The 27,028-nt window shown below is 38.2% G+C and overlaps 1 protein-coding gene and 1 pseudogene across 3 annotated transcripts in view; one reads left to right on the top strand and one right to left on the bottom strand.

Moving 5' to 3' along the window:
• Positions 1 to 28: 28 nt before the first annotated feature.
• The window catches only part of SP1 (Sp1 transcription factor), an 88,785-nt gene continuing 61,785 nt past the window's right edge, over positions 29 to 27,028 (bottom strand). For 2 of the 3 annotated variants that reach the window (XM_077110827.1, XM_077110829.1), the window contains exons 4-6: positions 16,494 to 16,662; positions 11,285 to 11,484; positions 6,225 to 10,828 (exon numbers count right to left, since the gene is read on the bottom strand). In XM_077110827.1, the coding sequence (XP_076966942.1) occupies positions 10,515 to 10,828; positions 11,285 to 11,484; positions 16,494 to 16,662 (683 nt within the window). In that variant the 3' untranslated portion in view covers positions 6,225 to 10,514. Of the gene's footprint in view, positions 1,246 to 6,224; positions 10,829 to 11,284; positions 11,485 to 16,493; positions 16,663 to 27,028 lie in introns of those variants that run through there. The other variant, XM_077110828.1, reaches the window with a different exon arrangement.
• On the top strand, positions 18,995 to 21,463 carry LOC143690219 (large ribosomal subunit protein uL6 pseudogene; annotated as a pseudogene).

The following is a 27,028-nucleotide window of genomic DNA, read 5'->3' as shown; positions in this document are numbered from 1 at the left end:
AATCACATGGAGAATGGTTATAATGGCAAATTTTTATTGTATGTGTATTTCACTACAGTACATTTGTAAAAATCACGTTGCTACAACTAATTGTGGTGATGTACCTGGAAATTTATAGCTTTTTAAAATACGCTATTGTTCACAAAAAAAGGAAAAAAAGTTGATTGTGTTGATAAAAGTATTTAAGCCCTCTAGCCTCCTATATTCTGGAGCAGGTAGAAGGAAAAATATGAGAGGATCGTTTGGTAGCCCATGACAAACTCTAGGATCTATCCTGTAACCACTTTTTGAAGAGTGCTTTGAAAACTATTGTTTTTATTTCTTTGCTTTGTATATATGTTATACTATACAACAAAAAAAGTTTTTAAAAAATCACATTGACTCAGACTCTGAACAAATCACCATTATTGAGGAAGTGATAAACATATTTTTATTGACCACCTACTAAATGCTAGGGCACAGCTAGGTCTATGTGTTTTGCAATCATCTTATATAATTCTCACTAAGATATTTATTATCATCTACACTTTATAGGTAAGAAACCTGAACTTAGGTAACTTGCCTGAGATCACTCTACTAGGAAATAGCAGAGCTGGGATTTGGACATAGGTAAGTCTGATTCCAAAGCCCAAGCTCTGCTCATTGCATTATACCATGCTGCCTAAAATAAAATTTAAAATTCAGCAATAAAAGTACTCCCATTTAATAAGATATTTGAATATTTGAATTTAGGTTGTTGAGAAATGTTCACTGGTATTTACCTATAGCAGGCCACTGACTAGAAAGGGAGGGTACAATTCAAACTGCCCACCACCAGAGGTCGGTAGATATGGGAGAAACTTAGGGCAGCAACTAAGGGGTTAGAAAGTGCCTCATTTGATCACTAACGCACATAGCCCATCTGCTACGTGTATTAAGCTGCAGGGACCACAAAATGTGAAGGTAGGGCACAAGGTGTGCAGAGGGGTATCAAAATGGAAGTGGACAAAGAGGCCTATGGCTTGTGCTACAACAGAGTTACAGGAGTCCAACTCTACCAGACTTCCCCAGAGTAAGAAGCAATAGTATTAAGTAATAATTTCCATACCTGTGATCAGCTGGCTGCTATGGGAATGAGAGTCAGAGGGGACTAATTCCCTGTTTTCTGAGTCTTGTGGTGTCCTAGCTGCCAGGAAAACCTTTCGTGAATGAGATGGCTTGGACCAGGGATGAAGGTCTGAGTACTGACTTTGTGGGGCCTTTCTCCTGTAAAGCATGATGAAAGAGAGGGTAAAACCTACTATAGTCGTAAGGTAGCAACTGGAGGAAGGACCAGGACTTGGGTGGATGGACAGCTGCCTATCCTTTCTTGAACTCTACTAGAAGTCTACAGGGCCCACCAGTAAGGTGGAATGTTATCTTCCTTCACTAGCTCCTAGGTCAGATAGGTTGGGGGAGTAGAGGTGGGGAGTGAAGGACAAATAGCTTCTTGTGTCTGGAATGTCTCAGGAGACTTTATCTCCTCTATAATGGGAACTGGGATGAAGGTGAGGCAGTAAGGCAGACTCTCCTCACCCATGGCCTTGGGTAACTATTCCTTTCAAAGATAGGAACATTCCAGCCAGGGTTATGGAAACTATACCTGCTATGGGTAATGAGGGCTTGGAGTTTGAAATGGCGATAGAGGGGGAAAGAATCAGAGCTGACGAACGTCCTGAGAAATAACCTGAGCATTGGAATAAAGGCTTCCTGGATTCCACAAACACAAGGACCTTCATTAGGGTACCCAATTCAAGCCTACAGTGGCTCATTGATTTACTTTATTTTAATTGACAAGCCAAAACAACATACAAACACAAACATTCTTAACAATCAAACATTCCATACATGGTGTACAATCCCACTGTTCTACATTTGACCCCACTGGCTTCAGGACTGAAGTGAGTTGGTTATTTATTATATTCAGCAAATATCTATTAGGTCCTAGTCTGAAAAAGGTATTACATTCATTAGATGCTTGTTCTACAAAGATAATGGTGTGATCCCAGCCCTCCAGGAGCTCATAGTCTAGAAAGACAGGCAGACAAATAAATGAATAACCAGAAAATTATGTGTCATAGGAGGGTATGAGCAAGGAACAAGCAGAAAAATTAAGCTAATTCTGCCTGGGGCATAGAAAGAGGGAAGAAAGGTGTCCAGAGGGTTGACACAGCAGGGACTATTTAAAGTGTTTCAAAGAAAAACACAGTAAGAAGTAAGAGGATGGTTGTTTAGGCAAAGGGAACAGCATGGATAGACACGGGTGTGAACACAAGTGTGTGTATTGGTGGGCAGTGTGTGTGGGGGGTGATGTGCAGGAGAAAAGAGCATGACAGAAGAGGCAGGAAATAATTCTAGAGGGGTAAATAGGGGCCATATTGGACAGGACTGCAATTCTCTATCAAGGAGCTAGGCTTTTCATAAAAGCAAAAAGTTTTAGGCAGGTGTCTGGTGGCAATGTGGAAGATGGACAACAAGCTTAGGGAGACTTGAAGCAGGGAGATGAATTCCAAGACATAAGCAGCAACCAAGGAGAGTTCTAAGGCAATGGAAATAAATAGAAAAGAAAACATTAAGATACACTGTATAGGTAGAATTGACAGGATTTGGTAATCAAATAAATGTTGTGGATGAAAGGGAGAATTAAAACATTATTCTGAGGTTTCAGGTATCAAGTAGTAGGTCATACTGTTGAGGCAGATGGTGAACACAAAATAACATGTTGTCTCTGCGTTATCTATATAACATCTAGATGAACGTGTCCAGTAGGCAGGCAACTTTTCCAGTAAAAAAGTTAGAGTTCAAGATTTGGGAGTAATCAACATGTATGTAAAGCTAATGAGTGGATGGAGCTTGTTTAAGGGGGAGAGTGGGGAAAGGACACAAGACAGGGACACCAATATTTAAGGGACAGCCAGAGGAAGAAGTGGCTGTGAAGGAGACTAAGTACACTGTTGCAGAGAAGTCTAAGAGGCTAACCAAAAGAGAACAATGAAACTGGCTACCAGATTTCTGTTCATGAGAACATTTTTGATATATGATGAGTTCTGAACAAAGTACACAGTGGCCTAAGGAGTGAATACAAGAGAAAAATTAGTGTAAACTACTTTCACTAACTTTGGAAATGTTAAGAACTAGATTAGTAGCTTGAAGAAGTAGCAGAGAAGTCTTTTGAAAATGGGGGTGTGGTGGGGGAAGGACTTGAACATGCTTGTAGGCTGGTGAAAGGTACCAATGGAGAGATTTTAGATACAAGAAGTAGAAAATACCAGTGAAATAAAGAATAACAGAAAATAGGGTTCAGAACACAAGTTGCAGGGTTGGTCTTGCAAAGGAGTATTTCTCCATAAACAGAAGCGGGTAAATTAGTAAATATATAGATGTTTTGCAGTGAGACGATAGGGAAATTTGAAGAAATTCATGCTTCCATATTTTGTCCAGGCAAGTCATCTGCTGAAAATAGGATGGTCAGTGCTGGGAATTTTGGAATCAATGACATCTGTCTCACTCACCAGATTCTGATGTACTTGGTGGCAGAGCCTAGCTTATTAACCTTTGTCTTCGACCTAACTTAGCACTGTGCCCATATTAAGAACTCAATAAATGTTTGAGTGAATGGATGACACAGCCCATTTAAGGTTTCAAAAACAAAAAACAAGAACCCTGCAATAAATCCAAAATAATAATGCTAATGAGTACATAAGAAAGTCAAAATGGCTGAGTTTACCCATTTTGAGTGATTGACAAAGCAGATGCAAGTTAAACAAACAAAATAATTGAAAATGCTGATAAACATAGTATAAACAATTGACCAAGGATTCTTGGCTGGTAGGAAGAGAATTGAAACCACAGACCGACGGAAAATAGGGAAGACTGTTAGAATAACTTCTATTTCAGTTTCAGAAGGGGCCACAGTCCACATATGGATCATGAGGTAGAGCATAACTGAATGTAAAATATGTTGGGGCTATAGATCTTAGTTTCTAAATAAAAGGAACCTTAGAGAAACGGCTGATTGTAGGGTTAGGGCAGGGAAAATACAAGATGATCCTGAATGATCTTGTATATCAGAGTAAGAAAGTACTCAAAATAAAACCCATAAAAGTTCTCAAAAAAAATAAAAATAAAAAACATGTCAGAGGGACACAAGAACTCCCAATGGCTAAAACCGGGACAATCGGGTGACAAATAACACAGCAATGGATTATAATACAAAATACAAAATAAATACACCTGAGTCCATACTATATTTATAACATAAATGACTGAACAGATATAATATAGGGGAGAAGAGACAACTCTTCCTTACAAAAAGAATTCCAAAGTAATCTATGTAGATACTATCTCCTTCAGAAGGTGAAGCTTAATTCTCATCAACTCCATTGAGGGTGGGCTAGATTTACAGACTCATTTCCAAAGACTAGAATAGGTAGGAAAAGGGAAAAATTATAACTTCAAACCAGAGAACCTGGCAAACACTAATTTAACCAAACAATGATGGTTATCATCAGTAATGGCATATAGGCATCATGTACACTTATAGGATGTGTAGAATGTGACAAGGGCACTTCACTTCTGTTATTCTTTTCCAAAACGCAAATGATAACATTAATCTAATAAAAAGAAAAAGATTAGAGGAACCTAGATCAGGGGATATTTTACAGGAAACCTGGCCTATACACCTCAAGACTATCAAGGCCATGAAAAAATAGGAAAGACAGAGAAACTGTCACAAACCTGACACTGGGAAGAAATGACAACTAAATGCAATGTGGTAACATGGATCGGATCCTGAAATCGAAAGAGGACATTAATGGAAATACTGGTGAAACCCAAATAATGTCTCGAGGTTAGCAAATTATATACATCAATTTCTTTTGACAAATGTACCACGATAATATAATTCAGCTGGGGAAATGGAACAAGGGGTATATGTAAACTCCCTGCATAATCTTTCAACTTTCCTGAAAAATCTAAAGTTATTCCAAAATGAAAGCTTATTTAAAAAAATGCTGGGCTGCCCGTATTCCTCCTGGTCCTTCACATTTCTATGAAGTCATAGTACAATGATCTGGGATTGTTTACCAGGGAGTTAAACGTGGTGCTGTTGCACTGATTAGCAACATATTATAGATGAAAACCTTTGCTGGTTTCAGAACATGAAGTTAAAATCACATTCCCCCCATATTCAACCCTCTCAACACACCAGAGACATGACTTTTTATTAAAAAACATTTTAATTGGTTTACAAAGGAGCTACAGACTAACATTGAAACTAATCTTTGTACAAAAAGGCCAAAAAAAAAAAAAAAAAAAGCCCCAAACACCCAGAGAGGAAAGGTAAGGAGAGTGACAAGATAGGAAAATACACAAGAACAGGAAGAAACTGAAATACAAGAGATTAGCATCATACATACACAAGAGCAAAGTGGGAAAAAAAGCAAGAAAGATGAGCTAGTATTTAAAATTATTTCCCCACATAGCCCTGGTGATAATCAAATTAGAACCAACAACAAACACAGCATGAGATTATTAAGAGGTTCAAAAAGGCAACAGTGGTATGGAAACTGGTTATTGCCAGTGTTAAGAGAGAACTAAATTTGTTTTAGGCACCAGAGATTGGAGCACCGCCCCTCCCCCCAAGGGATGACAGCCACAGGAAGAGGAAGCAGGCCATGGGGCAGCTGCCATTGGCATGTGTAGAAAGGGTCTCTCCAGGTCAATCTCAACCTATTTTCCCCATCTTTCCCAAAGTCTCTCTGCCGTAGTTTACAGGTGAGGGCTGTGGAATGCCGCCGGAATTTCTCCCAGTGATCAAAAATACGAAAACCCAACCTCAATTCACACAATTCAAAGAATTTGCTGGAAAAGTGGAGGGCTGGGTAGATGAAGCTCACTCTCCAAGTAGAGAAGGCACAGTATAGCTCCTGAAGGTGAGATATAGGAAAATATACATCCAACGAGAGGTATCAACAAAGTCCTCACTATTTGTAGCCTGAGCCCCACCTTTTTTTCTGAGTTGGGAACTCTGGGGAATTGAGGGACATATTATATCTCTATACTTTTAGTGAGACAAGGCAAGGGCTGAGAGTCTGATGAGAAGGAAGGGGGAAAATAGAACAAAATACTCATTTCTCACAAATGAACATTGTGGAGGAAATCTTTTTGGGTTTGGGGAAGTCAGATTTGAAAAAAACCTAGGGGAGGAATGAAGCCAGGGGCTTTTTTTTTTTTTTTTAAATCCTTTTCTCCTTTCCTAGCCTTCAATCTGAGGCAAGTGAGCCAAATTTCAAAGAGGGAGTAGAAACTTAAATTTAAGGCTGCTTAATGTCTTCCTGGGGGGCTGGTGTTTAAGAAAGGCAGACAAAGAAAAGAAACGGGTCAACCTCAAAGCTGGTCTGCTCATCCTCCTGGAAAAGGTCTGTATCTCAGGAGTAGAGCCAAGAGAGGCACCAGGGAGAGCACAGGCTCCCAAACAAAAGTAATAACCTGCCCATATTTTATCAGCAGTTTTCAAAAGCAATGTTTTCCGGTGTTGGAGAAGTGCCATATCCTCCTCCCTTCCCCAAAACTACTGCTGCCACCTTTCATCCTTGCACATACGTAGCTGGGTCTCTTCTAAGGGAGATGACACTTTGAGATTTCACATTTCTCCTCCCAACCACAAGAGACTATCCAGCTTCAGACAGGGAGTAGCAGAACTATGAAAAGGAACCCTCACTTGAGGCAGCTAGACTATCCTCATTTCCTTGGTTTTCGATCTCAAAAATCTTTTGATCGGATTCCAAGGTCCAAAAGGCATCAGGGTACTTATAGTTGAATGAAAACTTCAAGCACATAGCACCAGGCCCCCCCCAAAGCATAATAGGGGCTTTATTAGCACCCCGAGAAGAACCCCTCAAAAAGTATATAAATTTATTGCGTCCTAGCAAAGATCTGCAGCTTCCAGTATTCACACAATGTGAAGATATTAACAATACAAAATATATTCTGTAAGTCAAACACCTGCAGTTCATAGTGCTTTCTCAGATTTGTTAAAAAAATACAATGCTTAGTTTCCTATATAGGATATACAAAAGCAAAAAATATATATATGTATATAGTAGAAATAAATCAGCCATAGTAATTTACAGCTTTTGTCTCCAACCCTCCCCTCCCCCAATCATAATCTTTACCCCGCACTTCAGTCTATACTTTTTTGGGATCATGGGTTCCATTTATTCTGAACCAGACTGAGAAACAGCCATTTAATTGCATTCTGCACAGCACCCTAAAACAGGGTGCCAATTGAGAGGTCCCTGAAGGAAGTGGTATGGGTTGTTACTGTTCTGGGTAAAAGGTAACACAGTCAAAAGATAAACAAATGAATGTGAATGGGTGACTTGAAAGGACAAGGGAATGAGCGCTTTAACATTACTACTCCTCTGGACATACCCCTCCCTAAAAGGTTTGGTCATTAAAAAAATAAAATAAAAAAGTGACTCTTGAAAAAAAAATTCAGACTCAATATGACTGTCAGTTACATTAATTTCTGCTGGCTAAAAGTTCAAAGAAAGGTGATTTTTAGTAATGAGCTCTTGACTTGAGGAATGTAGGCTCCTAACCTTCTGTGGAAAAGACTGAGTGGCTCATTGTTGCTGGGAGACAAAAGCAGAAGTTGCTTTAGTTTTGGGGCCAAACAAAATACTGGATCTGGAGCTTCCCTGGAGAGAATGGAATAGGGCAAATGGAAAAAAAGTTCACTTACAGTAAGGGTAAGGAAGGAGTTAAGGGTAAACCAGCAGCTTTCTGTCCAAAAGAGATACATCATCAAATAACCTTCTAAAAGCTTGTTGCCCTCAGTATCATTAAGCTAATTTATATCTAATAATTCCACACTGGAGGAGATTTCATTCCTTGAAATGCTGTAGCAAAATACCGCACATTCTAGTGAGTTTTCCAAATCCTTCCTCCTAAAGATGCCAAAGTACATGATTACAGACAAAAAATAAAAGGTTCTGAGTTCCATCTTTCAGTGGGAATAAAGGGATGTCATAGCAGCTGGGCATGGATGACTTGTACTTCACAACTAACAGAATGTGATGTGGTTAAAGTTCCTTGCAATAGTTCCTGAATGTTGAAGGACCAAATGGAGTGAACTATTGCTCAGAATATTAACGGTTATTGTATTTCAGGTTAAAAAACAACACAAATTTACCCAAGCCCTAATTTGGATGGATTTTATATAAAATATATAATAGAAGCATAGCCTCATCTATTTGTAGCATCATCTATAGGCTAAAGACCTATGAAAAGAACTAGGACTCTGCTATAGACCTGGATATTGGTTCACTTAAAACAGACAAAAAAAGTTTCCTCTTTTAAAAGTGCAACTGAATACCCCTCATTCATAATTGTAACTGATTTACAGCATAAGCAAAGGAATTATCTCAGGAACATCCAGGTTTTAAGACAGATGTCAAGGTAATGGGCCTGAAAGGCATTTTGATCTCGTTTTGATTTACTTTCCAACAATTTCAAATATAATTTCACGTCTTTGTGTAGATATATACAGGCATGAACACACATTTACATACACAATCTTTCACAAACATTTTACTTTCTATCAGATCAGGGTAGTTTTTTTATTGCAGATCTATTTTAGAATTGGCTAACAGAAAACCTTTCCCCTATCTAACAGATTACACACATACACACAGCCATTTCCACACTTCCTCACAGTGAAAAGCTCTCTGAAAAATATTAGAAGGTCAAGAGAGAAGAAGCTTTAATGGCTGGGCCTTGAGGACAATTCTGGTTGCATTTAAATCTCAGTGCCAAATGCACTGAGTTCCCTGCCGCTATAATTTTTGGATTACTCTCTTCTGGAATTAGGCCACGGAAAAAGCAGGATGATTTTTCCTGATCTCTCCGCTAAACTACAGTGGTAAGACAAGATTCCTTTTTGTTCTAGGCTAAGATCCCCATAATCCTGTGCTTCCTTTTCCTTTAGGAATCACTCATGTACACAGAGAAAGAGTTAAGGGAAGAGAACATAACTCTGCCTTCCACTAGTACATGGATGGAGTTCTGCAGAATAGAAACCAGGAACAGATTCAATGGTTGACGCTCCCTAATAACATAATGGGAAATAAACTACTGGGGGTGTTCAAAAAAGGAAATGTTTTTCCTTTTAGAATGAAAACCCAGAAGCCCACACATCAAAGTCTAGAGCTACTTTGGAAGGAAGACAGCTGTACAAAAGTTCAAATATTCCATTAACTCACTGCTGAATTCAACTCCTCTGAGTCACCTCCTCTTCTGAGCACATCATTTTTCTATTAAAAGCTTGCATCATGTTTTTTTTTTCTTTAACAGACTATACATTCTGATCCCAGATTATCACTTTCAAAGGGTCTCCTGTCCATTTCCATAGAAAGACTTCCAATTCTTAATGCTTAGAGCAGTTAGTGAAGGGAAGTGTGTTTGACTCTCCAGCGCCAAGAGGGTGCCTGCGTCAGTAGTTTTTTACATACTCCCTCTACAGCTACCTCAAGCATCAGCCTGGGCTTTCAAGCCTTCTCCATTCTGCTGCTGGGATTAATGATTTTAAAAGACTATTGACAGGGTGGTGCAATGGTGGCTTAGTGGCAGAATTCCCACCTACCATGCCGGAGACTTGGGTTCAATTTCCGGTGCCTGCCCATGCCAAAAAAAAGGACTATTGATAGAAGTGCCTCATTCAGGGATCACAATAAAAAACAAACATGAAATGTTCAGGTGAGAGAAGGGGAGACAAAGGGCTGAGTCAGGAAAGGAGTGCATGAAGCTGATCCCAAATAGAAAGACAAAATTAAGAGGAAAAACATTATGTATGTATATATAAACTAAAAGCAGAGCATATGAATGCTTAATCTGGTGGGAAGCCAAGACAACATCTACAGAAAATCTTGATGTGTCCAACAAGGCTCAGCCATAGGGAAATAAGGCAATATTAAAAAATGACCAAGGTACTTTGGTCACAGAATGGTTTCTTTCCTTCTCCCAGCCAACCCCTGCAAATGCATCTCCATATATCTTTTTATATATATAGATATATATAATATAGAATCTGTTTTTTGTTAAAAAGTATTTCAATGATCATATATATTTATCAAGGCATGATGGCTTTAGGAAAGGGGGGGAACCCATCACTGGGAGCTGAAAACGGAAAGGCAGGAAGGGGGGGGTGGGGGTAAGAAATGTAAGAAGAAATGGTCTGGGGTCAAACAAATGCTCATCAGAGGGTGGCACCAACAGAATTTTCACTAATGTTTCCCACTTCAAGCAGGCACAAATAACATAGGTAGGTGCCAGGACCCCATCTCTTCTCTTGTATCCCTCTCCCAATTCTTCCCACCACCATGCATTTTAATGCCTCATGGCTCTTTCTCCCACATGTCTCTTGGACCCATGCTACCTTGCATCCCGGGGTTGATGGGTATGGCCCATATGTCTCTAGCCCCGGGTGCCTGATCTCAGAAGCCATTGCCACTGATATTAATAGACTGGAGATCCGCCACCTGCATAACATTGATGCCACTGTTGGCAAGGCGGGCAATACCCTCTGGACAGATGGCCTCCATGGCTACCATATTGGTGGTAATAAGAGCTGAAGGGGTGGCGGTGCCGCTGCCTTCTGAACCTGCCCCACTGTCCAGAGGCAAAGTGCCCACACTCAGGGCTACACCTGGGCCCCCCTTCTTATTCTGGTGGGTCTTGATATGTTTTGACAGATGGTCACTCCTCATGAAGCGTTTTGGACACTCAGGGCAGGCAAATTTCTTCTCACCTAGGTAAAGGAAGAGAAAGAAGATAAGGAAGCTGACATCTTAGAAATGGGGGTACCTTGGCCAATTTACTGCTTTCAAACTATATTAGGCAGAATAAGGTGATTTTAAAAGGTAAAAAAAACACAAGAAGCTGGAAAATATCCTTGCCTTTTGGGGGAAGAAAAATAAACATAAATATAGGTTGAGAAGGACTCAGTAAGGAAGGTAAAATTAGCAGAAAGGTAAGACGGGACAGAGACTAAGAAGAGTAATGGATCAATTCTTCAAAATTCCACTCAAAATGGAGTTCTTTTCTTTTAAAGGTTTTCCAGATTAACTCCAACTCCAGTTGTGACCCACAGAGTTAGTCTCAAATACAAGGTGCTCTGAACTTTTAATTATTTCATAAGTGTATTTATTTAGTGTCTTTCCAATGTGGTCTATTATTATGTCTCTTTTCCCCAGCTTCTGCTCACCTGTGTGTGTGCGTTTGTGCCTCTGTAGCTCATCCGAACGTGTGAAGCGTTTCCCACAGTACGACCAGGTACACATAAATGGCCTCTCGCCTGTGTGCCAGCGCAAGTGTGCCCGTAGGTGTGACGTCTTGCCATATACTTTGCCACAACCTTGGATGTGACAGATGTGCTGTTTCTTTTTGCCTGGGTCCCCAGAGCCCCTGCAAGCGAGAATACAACTATTCATCATTTATTCTAGATACAGAAATTAAAGAGCCATGAAGTATCAACAGCAAGTATTTGACCAACTTAAAACTAACCCAAACTTTTATTTTATATTAATTTTTTAGAGCAGTTTTAGGTTTATAGAAAAATCATGCAGAAAGTACAGAGTTCCCACATATCCCCCTCACACACACAGTTTTCTCTATTAATAACATTTTGCACTGGTGTTCTATATTTGTTGTAACTGATGAATTGAACTTTAATTTTTAAAAGGCTTCTTTTTAGTATGGAAAGATTAATCTTAGTTGGTTCTTGTTCTTAATACCCAGAATTCATGTTATCAGTTTTCCTCTTTAATGGATATTACTTTTAGCTGGGAACGTATTTAATGAGAAAAGCTTTTGAGGAAAATATTTTCCAACTATAAAACTTTGCTCCTAGATTAAGAGCCAAGAGCCAAAAAAAAATGGGGAAGACTAAAAGCTGAAAATCCGGGACAATATTAGGGATTTCAGTGGAAGAGGAGGATGGGCTGAAAAAAAAAGTTGAAAGCCAGGAACTAGGATCTTAACTCAAAATATGTAAAAAAAATATATATCCCATATGGAGCAGATCCCAAGCTCCCTTCAGGAATCAGTTCAGAAACGTTTCTGCCAAACCAATTTGTTCCATGTGTGATCCATTAGTGGGCACTGGATCGATTTCCAAGAGGGACATTTCTTGGTTTTAATAGCAGATATTAGCAGAGGGAAAAAACCATAAGGGAAATGAAATCACACTTAGGTGGAAATCAGAGAATTTCCTTCAAAATTTAAATCCACTTTAAACTTTGCTGGAGGGTAAATGTACTTTACTCAATGCTTTTGATTCAGGGAACCTGGTCTGCTTTTCTTGTAATTTAAGCTAACCTATGAATAAATGAAATTACGTTTTATTTTTGTTTTGGTTCTTTTTTTGTTGTTACAGTGTTTTTTTCTTGTACTTATTTGTATTGAGACAAAACTTTAACATACTTTTCAAAGGCATGTAACAGACTGTAGTTCTGGTAATGGATGATGGTGATAGCACAACATTATGAAAGTAATTAACAGCACTGAAATATATATCTGAATGTGGTTAAAAGGGGAAATGTTACAGAAAAAAAATACATGGACGTGTACTACACAAGCAATGAACCTTAAGTTAAACCATGGACTATAGTTAATAATACAAGTATAAAAATGTGCTTTCATCAATTATTACAAAGTCCCCTTCAATGTAAGGTGTTAATAATCAGATGGTATATGGGAATCCTGTATTTATGTGTGATTATTTAGTGAAACCACAACTTCTCTAATAAAGGAAAAAAAAAAGCCTGTGGCTTTGTTAATTCTATTCTCTTTCAAAAGTAGTGACTATGGGGAAAAGAAAAGAATGTAGAACTCTCCAGAGATACTATTCAATAATATATGCTCAGTTTTGGTGGGGAGAAGGAACAATATACAGAAGGTAATTTTAAAGATAATTCATTATAAAGCAGCTGTTTCTAATTTATATAAATGAATTAGAACTGACTAATAAAAATAAGTATAAAAGTATATAGATGTATGTCTAAAAATACTATTGAGTAGGGAGAAATAGGTAAGTGTAGTTGGATTGTGTTTTGCGTTGTGCTGTTTGAGTTTGTGGCAAAGGAATTGGTAGCTTTTTTCATTTCTTTATGAAAATAATTAGAATATGTAATTTAATGTTAGAAATAAAATATTTGAACAAAAGATGCCTCAGTTATTTAGGCGTTATTTTATGAAGCAGTTAAAAAAAACTTGAAAACTGCAAAAACAAATTTGTGTTCACTTGAATAACTAGCTGCTAATTAGGTCCTCAGAAGTATGTGAAAGTTTTGTTTCTGAAAACAAAACCGTTTATGGGTTAGGTAATAGTATCTACATTTTGGGGAGAAAGGGGTAATATTCAACTTCTCCCTTTGAAGAAATTTCTGATACTTTAGCAAGCAATGAAGACAACCAAATCAATAGACCAAGTGTTTGATCTTGAGGGTCACCCCTATGGAATTTATTCCAGCAAAGGATAGGCTAGGCCTAAGAGTCACCCCAGAGAACCTCTTTTGTTGCTCAGCTGTGAACTCTCTCTCTCTCTAAGCTGACATGAGAAGCGAATTCACTGCCATTCCCTCTATGTGGGACATGACTCTGAGGGATATTAATCTCCCCGGCAACATGGGACAGAACTCCTGGGATGAGATGGGACCTGGCATCAAAGGATTGAGAAAATCTTTTTGACCAAAAGGGGGAAGAGAGAAATGAGACAAAATAAAGTGTCAGTGGCTGAGAGATTTCAGACAGAGTCGAGAGGTTATCCTGAAGGCTGTTCTTACACATTATAAAGATATCCCCTTTTTAGTTTATGGTTCTTTGGAGTGACTAGAGGGAAGTGTCTGAAACTGTAGAACTGTGTTTCAGTAGCCTTGTTTCTCAAAGATGATTATATAATGATATAGCTTTTACAATGTGACTGTGTGAATATGAAAATGTTGCGTCTGATGTTCCTTTTATCTAGGGTATGGACAGATGAGTAAAGAATATAGATAAAAAAATAATAGGAGGAACAAATGCTAAAATAAATTGGGTAGATGGAAATACTAGTGGTCAATGGGGGGGTAAGGGGTATGGTATGTATGAGTTTTTTCTTTTTTATTTCTTTTTCTGGAATGATGCAAATGTTCTAAAAAATGATCATGGTGATGAATACACAACAAAGTGATGATATTGTGAGCCACATTTTGTATACCATGTATGGAATGTTTAACTGTTAAGAATGTTTATACGAAATGTTTTTGCGTGAGGAAGAACAAAGGAATGCCATTATTGCACGGTGCTGAAAATAGATGATATCTAATACTTTAAAATGTCACCTTATGTGTGAAACTAAAGCAAAAAATGTTTATTTGTTACAAAATTTATATTTTGACTAGAGCATTTCCTAATATAACTCATGTAGGTAGTTTGATTGAACATCCTAAGTACTTGGAATCTCAGGTAAGACATGAGATTTTGTTGGTTTGTCCAGAGTGATGCCCTGATGAATCCCAGAGTGATTTGATCAGTGACTGGAAAAGTATTTGCAAGCCTCCTTCAGGGAATGGTGAGAACGGGGAGAAATTCAACTCCCCCAAGTTGAATTCTTGATATTCTCACAAGCAGTGTGGACAACCAAAGCTACAGGCTGAGCCCTCAGTCTTGGGGTTTGTTCATATGAAACTTACCCCACAAAGGATAGGTCAAGTCTACTTAAAATTTAGGCCTAAGAGTCACCCCCAAGAGAGCCTCTTTTGTTGCTCAGATGTGGCCTCTCTCTCCAGCCAACATGGCGAGCAGTCTCACCACCCTACCCCTCTCTGCATGGGACATGACTCCCAGGGATGTGGACCTTCCTGGCAACGTGGGACAGAGATCCTGGAATGAGCTGAGACTCAGCATCAAGGGACTGAGAAAAACCCTAGAATGAGCTGAGAATTAACATCAAGGGATTGAGAGAACCTTCTCAACCAAAGGGGGAAGAGTGAAATGAGACTGTCAATGGCTGAGAGATTCCAAACAGAGTTGAGAGTTTATCCTGGAGGTTATTCTTACGCATTAAGTAGATATCACCTCGTTGTTCAAGATGTAGCAGAGAGGCTGGAGGGAACTGCCTGAAAATGTAGTGCTGTGTTCCAGTAGCCATGTTTCTTGATGATGATTAAACAATGATATAGCTTTCACAGTGAGACTCTGTGAATGTGAAAACTTTGTGTCTGATGCTCCTTTTAGCTACTATATCAACAGAAGAGTAGAACATATGGAATAAAAATAAATAATAGGGGGAACAAATGTTAAAATAAATTTAGTTTGAAATGCTAGTGGTAAATGAAAGCAAGGGGTAAGGGGTATGGTATGTATAATCTTTTTTTTTCTCTGTTATCGTTTTCTTTTTCTGTTGTCTTTTTATTTCTTTTTCTAAATCAATGCAAATGTTCTAAGAAATGATGAATATGCAACTATGTGATGATATTAAGAATTAATGATTGTATATGTAGAATGGAATTATCTCTTAATGTTTTGTTTGCTAATTTTTTTAATTAATAAAAAAGTTAAAAAAATAATAAAATAAAAAAGAATGTTTATATGTTGTTTTATCAATAAAAATATTCTTTTAGGGCGGGCCGCGGTGGCTCAGCGGGCAAGAGTGCTTGCCTGCCATGCCGGAGGACCCCGGTTCGATTCCCGGCCCCAGCCCATGTAAAACAAACAAACAAACAAACAAAATATAATAAAAATAAAGATGTTTCCCTTTCTTCCATCCTTCCTTCCTTCTCTTTCTTTCCTTCAAAAAAAAAAATATTCTTTTAAAAATAGTATCTACATTTTGAAAAAATTTATATGAAATATTTATATACTGTAAAAAAATTCAGTAGTACCATTTTGATAGTCTGAATGTTTGCAGATTGAAAAAATCTTGAACAAATTAAAAAAAAAAAGGTAGTACTGATGAGAAAATTCATCAGATTTATCAGACCTTTGCTCTACAGAATGCTTTAGATTCCCCATCAAAACTTTCTATCTGGAATCAGCAGTTTGGTCTAAAACAAGACTCTCAAAAACTGAAAAAAAATCATTACAATAGGAAGTTTCTTTCTCTTTGCAAGGTTGTTTTGCAGCAAGCAGCTTTGTTAAAACCATCTCAAAACAGACAATTGGTAACAATCATTAGACAGGCTGACTCAACCTGATTTCCTTATTTCCAGATGTAAGCAGGTACCTAATTAAGGTTCAGGGTCTTAAGACTCAATGAAAGAACCAGAGTTGGAACCAAGACCCTATAATATAACCTGTTCAAATGTTCTATTTCTGATTCTCTTGCAACACTGTTGAGTATTATAAGTATTAAAAAATTAATCCTCTTCTCCTTATCTCCAAATCCCTTAAAATTTCTTCCTTATACTTTTAAGAGAATGGCTAGGTAAACTCACCTTCCTTCACTGTCTTTACAATAGGGGCAGGTGCATGCTTCTCGCCTAGTCCGCCGACCAGGTTGGGGTTGAGGATCTGGGCTGTTCTCTCCTTCCTCTCCGCCTGCTGTGTCATCATGCATTCCATCAGCACCAGTCCCATGGAGGCCAAGCTGAGCTCCATGATCACCTGAATTAGGAGAAAAAAGGTTCAAGGTAGGAAGGAAAGAGGTCATCATAACCTCAAATAACTTCGTGACACCTACATTCTTGGCACCATTTCTTCAAAATTTTGAAGCCATATTCACTATATTCTTCATATCTGAAATCTCAAAAATCATCTTTGAAAATACAAATAGCCAATCTCGCTTATAATTATAAAATGCAACTGTAATTTTCCACCTATCAGATTACCAAAAGCTAAAACTCTACAGCATTGGCAAGGATATGGGGAAAGAGGCATTTTACTATAAAGCTGGTGATAAATTCATACAATCTTTTAGAGGCTTTATTATTAAAAATTTATACTGCTAAAAAACTTAAATGCACATCTTCTTTGAATAAGCAATGTCCTATGATAAACTCAGCAGTACACAAAGATATGTGACAATAATGTTTTCTGAAGCTTTGTAATAACAAAAAATTAGAAAGAATCTAAACATTCTTTAAACAAGTAACTTATGATGAATTCATACAATGGACTACTAAGGAATCATTAAAAAGAAACAGATAAAAGTTATATACTGTCATAGAAAGCTATCCAAAAATATCTCATTCGCTCCCAGGTGTGTTCAGAATTAAAAGTGCTTTGGAGGGCTGAACCCAGTGGCTCAGCAGGCAGAGTTCTTGCCTGTCATGCTGGAGACCCGGGTTCAATTTCCGGTGCCTGCCCATGTTTAAAAAAAAAAAAAGCTTTGGAACCAACCAAATGGAAATGACTAAAAATAAGACTTTCCAGGGATTCCAAATTAGAAATGATACAAAACCTGATCTAACTTGAAGGATGATGGCATGGGGGAAAATGCATTATTCTGCCTTCACAATATGAGATAAACTGTGTCTAAATATTTAGCAGGGGAGAGTACATGTATATTATAGATTTGACATGATAAGGACAGCAAAGAGCTACATACTCCAGGAAAGTTTTGATTTGAGACTGGAGGCTTTTTAGAATGCTAGAAAAAGGGACAACAATACCAAGCACATACTCTATTATATTATCTGATGTTGTTATTTGCTTTTTTTTTTGGCCAAATTTATTTTTATTTTGTATACATAGGAAACAGGACTGCTATTTGCTTTTAAAGATAAAATTTGTGTGAACTGACCCTAATTTCTGTCTTAATTAAATCAAAATCAATAAATGCTACAAAGCTCTCTACACTAGTGTCTTTCAAACTATTTAAACAATGTAACCCACAGGAAAAAAACATATTTGAAAGCTACAGTAATCAAAACAGTGTGATATTGGCACTAGAACAGTTATATAGAACAAAAGAATAGAACTGAGAGTCCAAAAATAAATCCAAGAATCTATGGTCAACTGATTTTTGAGAAAGGTATGAATTTCACTCAATTGGGAAAGAACAGCATCTTCAAAAATGGTGCTGGCCGCCTGAGACTCAGAGCTAGAGCTCTGAAGCTACAACAGTCACCAGTACCCCATACAGGAACTGTTTAAAAAATTGAAAAAGTGATCAGACATCAAGTAGAGATATCAATGAAGCTGATCTGGACAGGACTAAGGTATATCAGAAGACTGGGTAAAGGATGACATCTTCCATATTTTAAAACTTCAACTTCTGTGTGAAACTAAAGTGAGAGATGTTTATTTGGCACGAAATTTATATTTTAGTTAGTGCATTTCCTAATTTAACTTGGATAATTAATTTAGTTGAATACCATAAGTACATGGAATCTTAAATAGGGCATGAGATTTTGTTGGTTTGTCCAGGTTAGTGTGATGTCCTGATAAACCCCAGAGGATTTGGACAGTGAATAAAGAAGTATTTGCAAAGTCTCCTTGGGGGAATGGGGGGATAGGGGGAAATATTCACATCTGAGTAACAAGAGGTTCTCTGGGTTGACTCCTATGCCTAATTTTAAGTAAGCTTACCTTGTCCTTTGCAGGAAAAAGTTTCATAAAGGCGACCCCCAAGATTGAGAGCTCAGCCTGTAGATTTGGTTGTCCCCACTGCTTGCTAGAATATCATAAATTTTCCAAATGGGGAAGTTGAACTATGCTATGATCTCTTTCAGAAAATACTAACAAGAAAATTGGATCTTAGATTGTAAGCTCTTACAGCAACCATGCTTAGTCTGAAATTGTAAGTGTATTACTAGCTTTATCTGTGTATAAGCTGGTATTTCTCTGGAACTCTGAGTGCCTCTGTGACAACTAAGATTCAGAGCTGGAGTTCTGCAGCTCTGAAAGTCAGCACTGCTTCATACAATATAGTTAAAGTAACAGAAAAAGAGATCAGGCTTCAATTAGAGATAAAAATGAAGCTGATCTGGTTTGGATGAAGGTAAATCAGAATACAGAGCAAAAGATGATAGCATACGTACTCTAGAGCTTCACTACTGAATGAAACTAAAGGCAGAGAGGTTTATTCTGTCTAGAACCTAAATTTTCTGTAACACACAATCTAATTGACCTGTCTGGATAGCTCTACATTTAAGAACTCAAACACAGGGAGCTCAGAGTGGGAACAAAGCCTTCTAACTCTGTACAGCTTAATGTAATACCTGGAACATCCCACACTTTGATGGGTTGATAATTAAAAAGTATGGGTAGAGTTCTTTGAGGGACTGGAGAAACACATGAAAATATTAAATTTTTCCATGTGGGAAACCTCTGGTACTCTCTCAAACATTAGGACTGACTTCCAAGTCAATAGGCCAAGCCCTTGATTTTGAGGCTTGCCCTTATGAAACTTATTTCCGTAACAGAGGAGTTAAGGCTGCCTATAATTATGTCTGAGAGCTGCTTTCAAGAAACCTCTTTGGTTACTCAGATGTGGCTTCTCTCTCGTAAGCCCAGCCCTGCAAAGAAAATTATTAACCTCCCTGATACATGGAACATGATATCCAGGGGCTGAAAGTCTCCTAACAACGGGGGGGGGACACAACTACCAGTATTGAGCCTGGCCCTGGCTGGCACTGTGGATCGACAATGCCTTCTAGACTAAAAGGGGGAAAAGAAATGTAACAAAGTAAGGTATCAGTGGCTAAGAGAGTTGAAAAGGAGTTGAGAGGCTATTCTGGAAGCTTCTCTTACACAAGCTTCAGCTAGATATAGCTAATTGCCATACTCCAATAAACATCATTCCTGTTAACCCTAAGGAATACCCAGTGCTCTAACTGAGACTCTACAAAAGTTTCAGGTGCTAAATATACTTTCTTGAAACCTATAACATCCGGAGGGTTCCTAGGCCAGAGAAGTCCTGAAGCCCAGAAAGGCCAGCCTCTCCAAGGATATCAACTAACTGCATTCCCCTCTCCTATACTGTTGACACCTCTTTTCAACAGAAGAAGTTAGAATGGGCATAGCCCAAATACCCCTATAGAATGGGAGTAGGATCAAAGGAGGAGGAGCTATAACAGAGATGAAAGGCTTTAACAAATGAGTATGACTGCTCAATCACTATAATGATATTTCTTTTAGCTTCTAGTGTTTTAGAGCAGCTAGAAGGAAAAACCTGAAAATCTGCAATAGTAACCCATACCAAACTTTGAAATCTGTTCTGTAATTACTTGTTAAAATGTACTTTGAAAATTATTGCTTTTATTTTTTGTATATATATTATATTTCACAATAAAAACATTTAAAATTATAATTAGGAAATAGAAAGGCAGAATATAGAAAATGCTAGAGTGCAACTCAGACAGTAAGGGGTGTTATCTCATGAAATGTGCATTTAATGTTACATATTCGTAAATAAACAAATGATTACAAACATCAAAAAGAAAGAAAGAAAGGCAGAGGGAGATTTGGGAAACACAGACACATAGAACAGCAGGCCACGTGAAGACAGACCCAAAAATGGCATTGATGCATCTACAAGCCAAGGAACGCCAAGGATTGTCAGCAACCACCAGAAACCAGGAGAAAGGCATGGAGGAGATTCTCCCTCAGAGCCTTGGAAGGAACCAACCCTTCCTGCCAAAATCTTGATTTTCAGCTTTTGACCTCCAGAACCAGGAGAGAATGGACGTGTGTTAAAGTCATCCGATTCATGGCCCTATGTTACAGTAGCCCTAGAAACTAAAAGAGCGGTTGTACCATTTTTAATGATAGGAGAACTTTGTGAAATGGAAAAATGGCTGTGATTTTAAGTAGTCCAAAGTGGAGCACAGTAAAATCTGCTACTTGCAGGAGGGGGAAAAAATTTAAAGACAGGGCTCTTTCCAGCCTCTAATGTGAGAATATAGACCATTCTCAACAACCAGACCGTTGACATTTCAGAAAATGTGGACACCATGCTGAAGGGGTGCAGTTAATATGAACAGCCCCAGGGGAACCTTGTGGAAGTTTTTCAATCACATCAATGTAGAAGTCAGTCTACTTGGGAAGAAAAAGAAGAGGCTTCAGGCTGACAGATGGTGGAAAAACAGAAAGCTGGCTACAGTGTGCACCACCTGTAGTTGTGTACAAGACATGATCAGGGGTGTTACACTGGACTTCTGCTACAAGATGGGGTCTGTGTATGTTCACTTTCCCACCAACATTGTTATTCATGAACTCCATCTTTGATGGAATCCAAAATTTCTTGGGTGAAAAGTAAATCCCCAGACTTTGGATGAGGCCAGATGCTGCTTGCTCAGTATTTCAAGCCCAGAAAGATGAGTTAATTCTTGAAGAAAATGGCACTGACCTTGTATCAAAGTCAGCTGCCTTGATTCAGCAAGTCACAACAGTTAAAAACAAGGATAATCCAAGAAAAATTTTGGATGATATCTATGTCTCTGAAAAAGGAACACTTCACTAGGCTGGTTAATAAGATCAAAGAGTTGTGCAGAAATGAAAACAAGATGCTAGACCTAGTTGTGATTTTAAAGATGCAATAAAAGGGCGAGCCACAGTAGCTCAGAAGGCAGAGCTTTTGCGTGCCATACTGGAGACCCAGGTTTGATTCCTGGCACCTGTCCATGCAGAAAAAAATAAATTAAAAAACATGAAGATGCAATAAAATTAAACTGTTAAAAAAAAAGGTAGGGGAAAAAAAACAATAATAAAGAGAAAAATTTTAAAACAAAGGAAAAGATATATTACATACAGGGAACAAAAACAAGAATCACTCATGACCTTTCATCAGAAATAGTACAAGACAATATAATGGACCATGTCTTTAAATTGATAAGAGAAAATTAGGAGATGAAAAAGACACACAGGATAAATGTAAAGGAAAAGCATGAATGGCAAGATATTATCAGTTGGCATGGAATGCAAGGAAAAAGCATTAAACAATAGACATATAATGAGGGGAAAAATACAATCATGAAGAAACTATGTACAAGTTATAAACTTCAGTGTAGCAAACAAGTTTGCAGCCAAATATGTAAAGTAAATCAAACCTAGAAGCACATGGAGATATTAAGATGCTTTGCAGTTTGCTAGCTGCTGGAATGCAACACATGAACAGCAAACTAACCCCAAAGCAAGCAAAAGGAAAGAAATAACAAAGATTAGAGCAGAAATAAATGAAATCGAGAACACAAAAACAACTGAGAAAAATCAATAAAACCAGAAACTGGTTTTATGAGAAAATCAAAAAGATTGATGGACCCTTAGTAAGACTGACAAAAAGAAGAAGAGAGAGGATGCAAATAAATAAGATCAGAAATGGAAGAGGAGACATAACCACTAGCCCCACAGAAATAAAGGAAGTAATGAGAGGGTACTATAAAGAACTTTATGCTAATAAATACAACAATGTAGATGAAATGGACAACTTCCTAGAAAGGCATGAACAACCAATTTTGACTCGAGAAGAAAACAGACGACATCAACAAACCAATCACAAGTAAAGAAACTGAATCAGTTATTAAAAAGCTCCCCAAAAAGAAAAGTCCAAGACCAGATGGCTTCACATGTGAATTTCACCAAACATTCCAGAAAGAATTAGTACCAATCCTGCTCAAACTCTTCAAAAAACTTGAAGAGGAGGGAAAGCTACCTAACTCATTCTATGAAGCCATCACCCTCATACCAAAGCCAGACAAAGATATTACAAAAAAGAAAACTACAAACCAATCTCTCTAATGAATACAGATGCAAAAATCCTCAACAAAATTCTAGCAAATCAAATCCAGCAACACAGTAAAAGAATTATACATCATGACCAAGTAGGATTCATCCCACGTATGCAAGGATGGTTCAACATAAGAAAATCAATGAATGTAATACACCATATCAACAAATCAAAGCAGAAAAATCAAATGATCATCTTGATTGATGCAGAAAAGGCATTTGACAAAATTCAACATCCTTTCCTGTTGAAAACACTTCAAAGGATAGGAATAGAAGGGAACTTCCTTAAAATGATAAAAGGGAATATATGGAATGCAACACACCAGAGACAGATCGGTTTTCAATAAAAGGGGATTTATTTAGTTAACATATAGTTCTTCAGAGGAAAGGCAGTTAATTTTCAACTGAGGTTCTTTCTTATGTGGGAAGGAACAAAGTAATCTCTGATGGCCTTCTCTCCAGGCCTCTGGGTTCCAACAACTTTCCCCGGGGTGATTCCTTTCTGCATCTCCAGAGGCACAGGCTGAGCTGTGAGTGTTGAGATGAGGTATGCTGAGCTGCTTGGGCTGTGCTACATTGAACTCTCTCATTTAAGCACGAGCCAATTAAATCAAACATCATTCATTGCAGCAGGCACGCCTCCTACCTGATTGCAGATGTAATCAGCAACAGATAAGGTTCACATGCCATTGACTCATGTCCACAGCAATAGAACTAGGCATCTTCACCTGGCCAAGTTCACAACTAAATCTAACTGCCACAGATGCTTTTTTTAAAAAATGGTTGCATTATTCAGGATAGGCTAGGATATGCTGTAACAGAAAATGAATTCCAGCTTCTCAGTGGCTTAACACTACAAAGGTTTATTTCTTATCCATGCAGAGTCTGATGTGTTAGGTGGATCTCCTGTATTTCACAGCTAGATAATCTAGAATACACAGTCTGCAAAGAGAGAGAGAGCCTAAACTAAGAGCAAGCTGGAAGGTCAAATGGAGCTTTTAAAGGCCAGGCCTGGAATTGGGTCAGATTTTGACCAGATTTTATTACTAATAAAATCAAGGTCACATCCTACATTAAAAAAAAATGTGCTGGAAATACTGGATATCCACTTGCAAAAGAATGAAAGTGGATGCCTACCTCACACCATATAAAAAATTTAACTCATATGCAACTATGTGATGATATTGTGAATTACTGATTATATACATAGAACGGAATGATTACATATTAAGAATGTTTGTGTTTGTTGTCATATTTTTTATTTAAAATTTAAAAAATTAAAAAAAAATTTAACTCAAAATGGATCAAAGACCTAAAGATAAGAATAAAGACTATAAAACTCCTAGAAGAAAATGAAAGGAAGCACCTTAAGGATGCTGTGTCAGGCAATGGTTCCTTAGATTTCACACCCAAAGCACAAGCCACAAAACAAAATAAGTAAACAGGACCTCATCAAAATTAAAAATTTGTTCCAAGGACTTTAGCACAAAAAGTAAAAAGACAGAGGGGCCAAGATGGCGATATAGCAATGTGCTCATTTTAGTGCACCCTCTAGAACAACTACTAAATAACCAGAAACAGTACACAACAGCTCCTAGGGCCACGTCCGTGACCAGACACACAACGTACCCCAGTCTGGACCAGCTGGACTGGCTGCGAGCCCCCCCAGAACTGTGAGTTCCCCAAGCCACAAAGACCGGCACCCCTCCCCCACAGGCTGCTTCCCAGAGGGGAAAGGAAAGAGACTTTACCAGCAGCGGGGGCTGAGCCCAACCAAACACCAACTGTGGAATTAATTAACAAATTCTAACTACTAAAAATAGGCCCCCAGCTCAGGTGAACCTGGTCAAAGCAGAGGTCGTTCATTTTTCCCCTGGCACTAAGGGGGCAGGGTTGACGGAAATAGAAAAAAAAAAAAAAAGGAAACAGGTTTTTGTGGCTGTGTTTCTACAAAGGCTTGACTGCCTTTGGATACAGCAACAGGACTTCTCAGGCTGCAAATGCCCCAGGCATAGGCAGAAACAAGCTTGTTTGAGAGCTTTCTGGAGACTGTGCCTTCCCCAGGGAAGGGGTAAAGCCCAACTCAGGTGGAATCCCTCCCTCAAGGAATTCAGACACCAGGGCTTGGTAATTTAAAGCCATTAAAACCAACCTACAACCTCTCCTCTGTCTCCACCATGCCCTCAGCAGGGACAGTCTGCCAAAGTTAAAGGTACCACATCATCTTATGCTGGTGGAACCTGCAGGCAGACAAGCACCACATACTGTGCAGGATAATAAAAACAGAGACCAGAGACGTCACAGGAAAGTCTTTCAACCTGCTGGCTCTCACCCTCAGGGAAAACCGACGCAGGTGACTCTTTCCTCCTGATATCCTGATAGGAGACCAGTTTGGTCTGGGAAAATCCGGCAGGGGTCTATAATACCTAAGGAGACTCTCCTAAGGTGGGGGGCGGGGAGGCACCATACAAGCAGGGCAAGAAACAAGAAAACAAGAACTGAAAAATCGTCCTCTGTTAAACAAAACCTAAGCTAGAGGTCCAGAAAAAGCTGAACTGATTGTCAAAGAACAGATAGACAACTAATTCATCCAGCAAGAAAACCCTAGGTAAAAGAAGTGAAAGCACTCTCCAGAATAAACTAGTTAAGGTAATTAAATGCCTAGATGCCAGCAAAAAATAACAAATCACACTAGGAAAATTGAAGATATGACCCAGTCAAAGGAACAAACCAACAATTCAAATGAGATACAGCAGATGAAATAATTCAGAATATACGAACAGACATGGAAAACCTCATCAAAAACCAAATCAATGAATTGAGGGAGAATACAAAGAAGGCAAGGAATGAACAAAAAGAAATCAAAAGTCTGAAAAAACAAATCACAGAACTTATGGGAATGAAAGGCACAGTAGAAGAGATGAAAAAAACAATGGAAACCTACAATGGTAGATTTTGAGAGGCAGAAGATAGGATTAGTGAACTGGAGGATGGAACATCTGAAATCTGACAAGAAAAAATATATATAGGGAAAAAATTGGAAAAATATGAGCAGGGCCTCAGGGAAGTGAATGACAATATGAAGCGCACGAATATATGTGTTGTGCGTGTCCCAGAAGGAGAAGAGAAGGGAAAAGGAGGAGAAAAACTAATGGAGGAAATTATCACGGAAAATTTCCCAACTCTTATGAAAGGCTTAAAATTACAGATCCAAGAAGTGCAGCATACCCCAAAGAGAACAGATCCAAATAGATGTACTCCAAGACACTTACTAATCAGAATGTCAGAGGTCAAAGAGAGAGAATCTTGAAAGCAGCAAGAGAAAAAAGTAATCCATCACATACAAGGGAAGCCCATTAAGACTACACATAGATTTCTCAGCAGAAACCATGGAGATGAGAAGACAGTGGGATGGTATATTTAAATTACTAAAAGAGAAAAACTACCAACCAAGAATTCTATATCCAGCAAAACTGTCCTTCAAAAATGAGGGAATATGTAGAATGGAATGATTTCTAATGTTGTGTTAATTTTTTTTAATTAATAAAAAAATAAATAAAATTAAAAAATGAGGGAGAAATTAAAACATTTTCAGGCAAAAAAATCACTGAGAGAATTTGTGACCAAGAGACCAGGTCTGCAAGAAATACTAAAGGGAGCACTAGAGACAGATACGAAAAGACAGAAGAGAGAGGTGTGGAGAAGAGTGTAGAAAGGAAGACTATGAGTAAAGGTTGAAAGAAGGAAAACTAGATGTGACATATAAAATCCAAAAAGCAAAATCGTAGACGAAAGTACTACCTGTACAGTAATTAAAGTAAAAAAGACAAACTACTGAATGGGAGAAAATATTTGGAAACCATGTATCTAATAAGGGTTTAATACTGAGAGTATATGAAGAAATCCTACAACTCCAACATAAAAAGACAAACAACCCAGTTAAAAAAATGGGCAGAAAACTTGAATAGGCAGTCCTCCAAAGAAAATATACAAATGGCTAAAAAACACATGAATAGACGCTCAACATCACCAACTATTAGCGAAATGCAAATCAAAACCACAACGAGATGTCATTTCACACCTACTAGAGGGGTAATATTAAAAAAAAAACACACAGAAAACTACAGGTATTGGGGAGGATATGGAGAAATAGGAACACTCATTCATTGCTGGTAGGAATGTAAAACAGCACAGTCACTGTGGAAGACAGTTCGGCAGTTCTCTGGGAAGCTAAATATAGAATTAGCATATGTCCCAGTGTGGCCGTTTGAATCTGTGGTATACTCAGAAAAACTCAAGTTCT

Source organism: Tamandua tetradactyla, chromosome 7, assembly GCF_023851605.1.
Source record: "Tamandua tetradactyla isolate mTamTet1 chromosome 7, mTamTet1.pri, whole genome shotgun sequence".
In the NCBI taxonomy this organism is placed as follows: domain Eukaryota; kingdom Metazoa; phylum Chordata; class Mammalia; order Pilosa; family Myrmecophagidae; genus Tamandua; species Tamandua tetradactyla.
The sequence above is the reverse complement of the archived record's forward strand: the minus strand, read 5'-3'. Positions and strand labels throughout refer to the sequence as shown.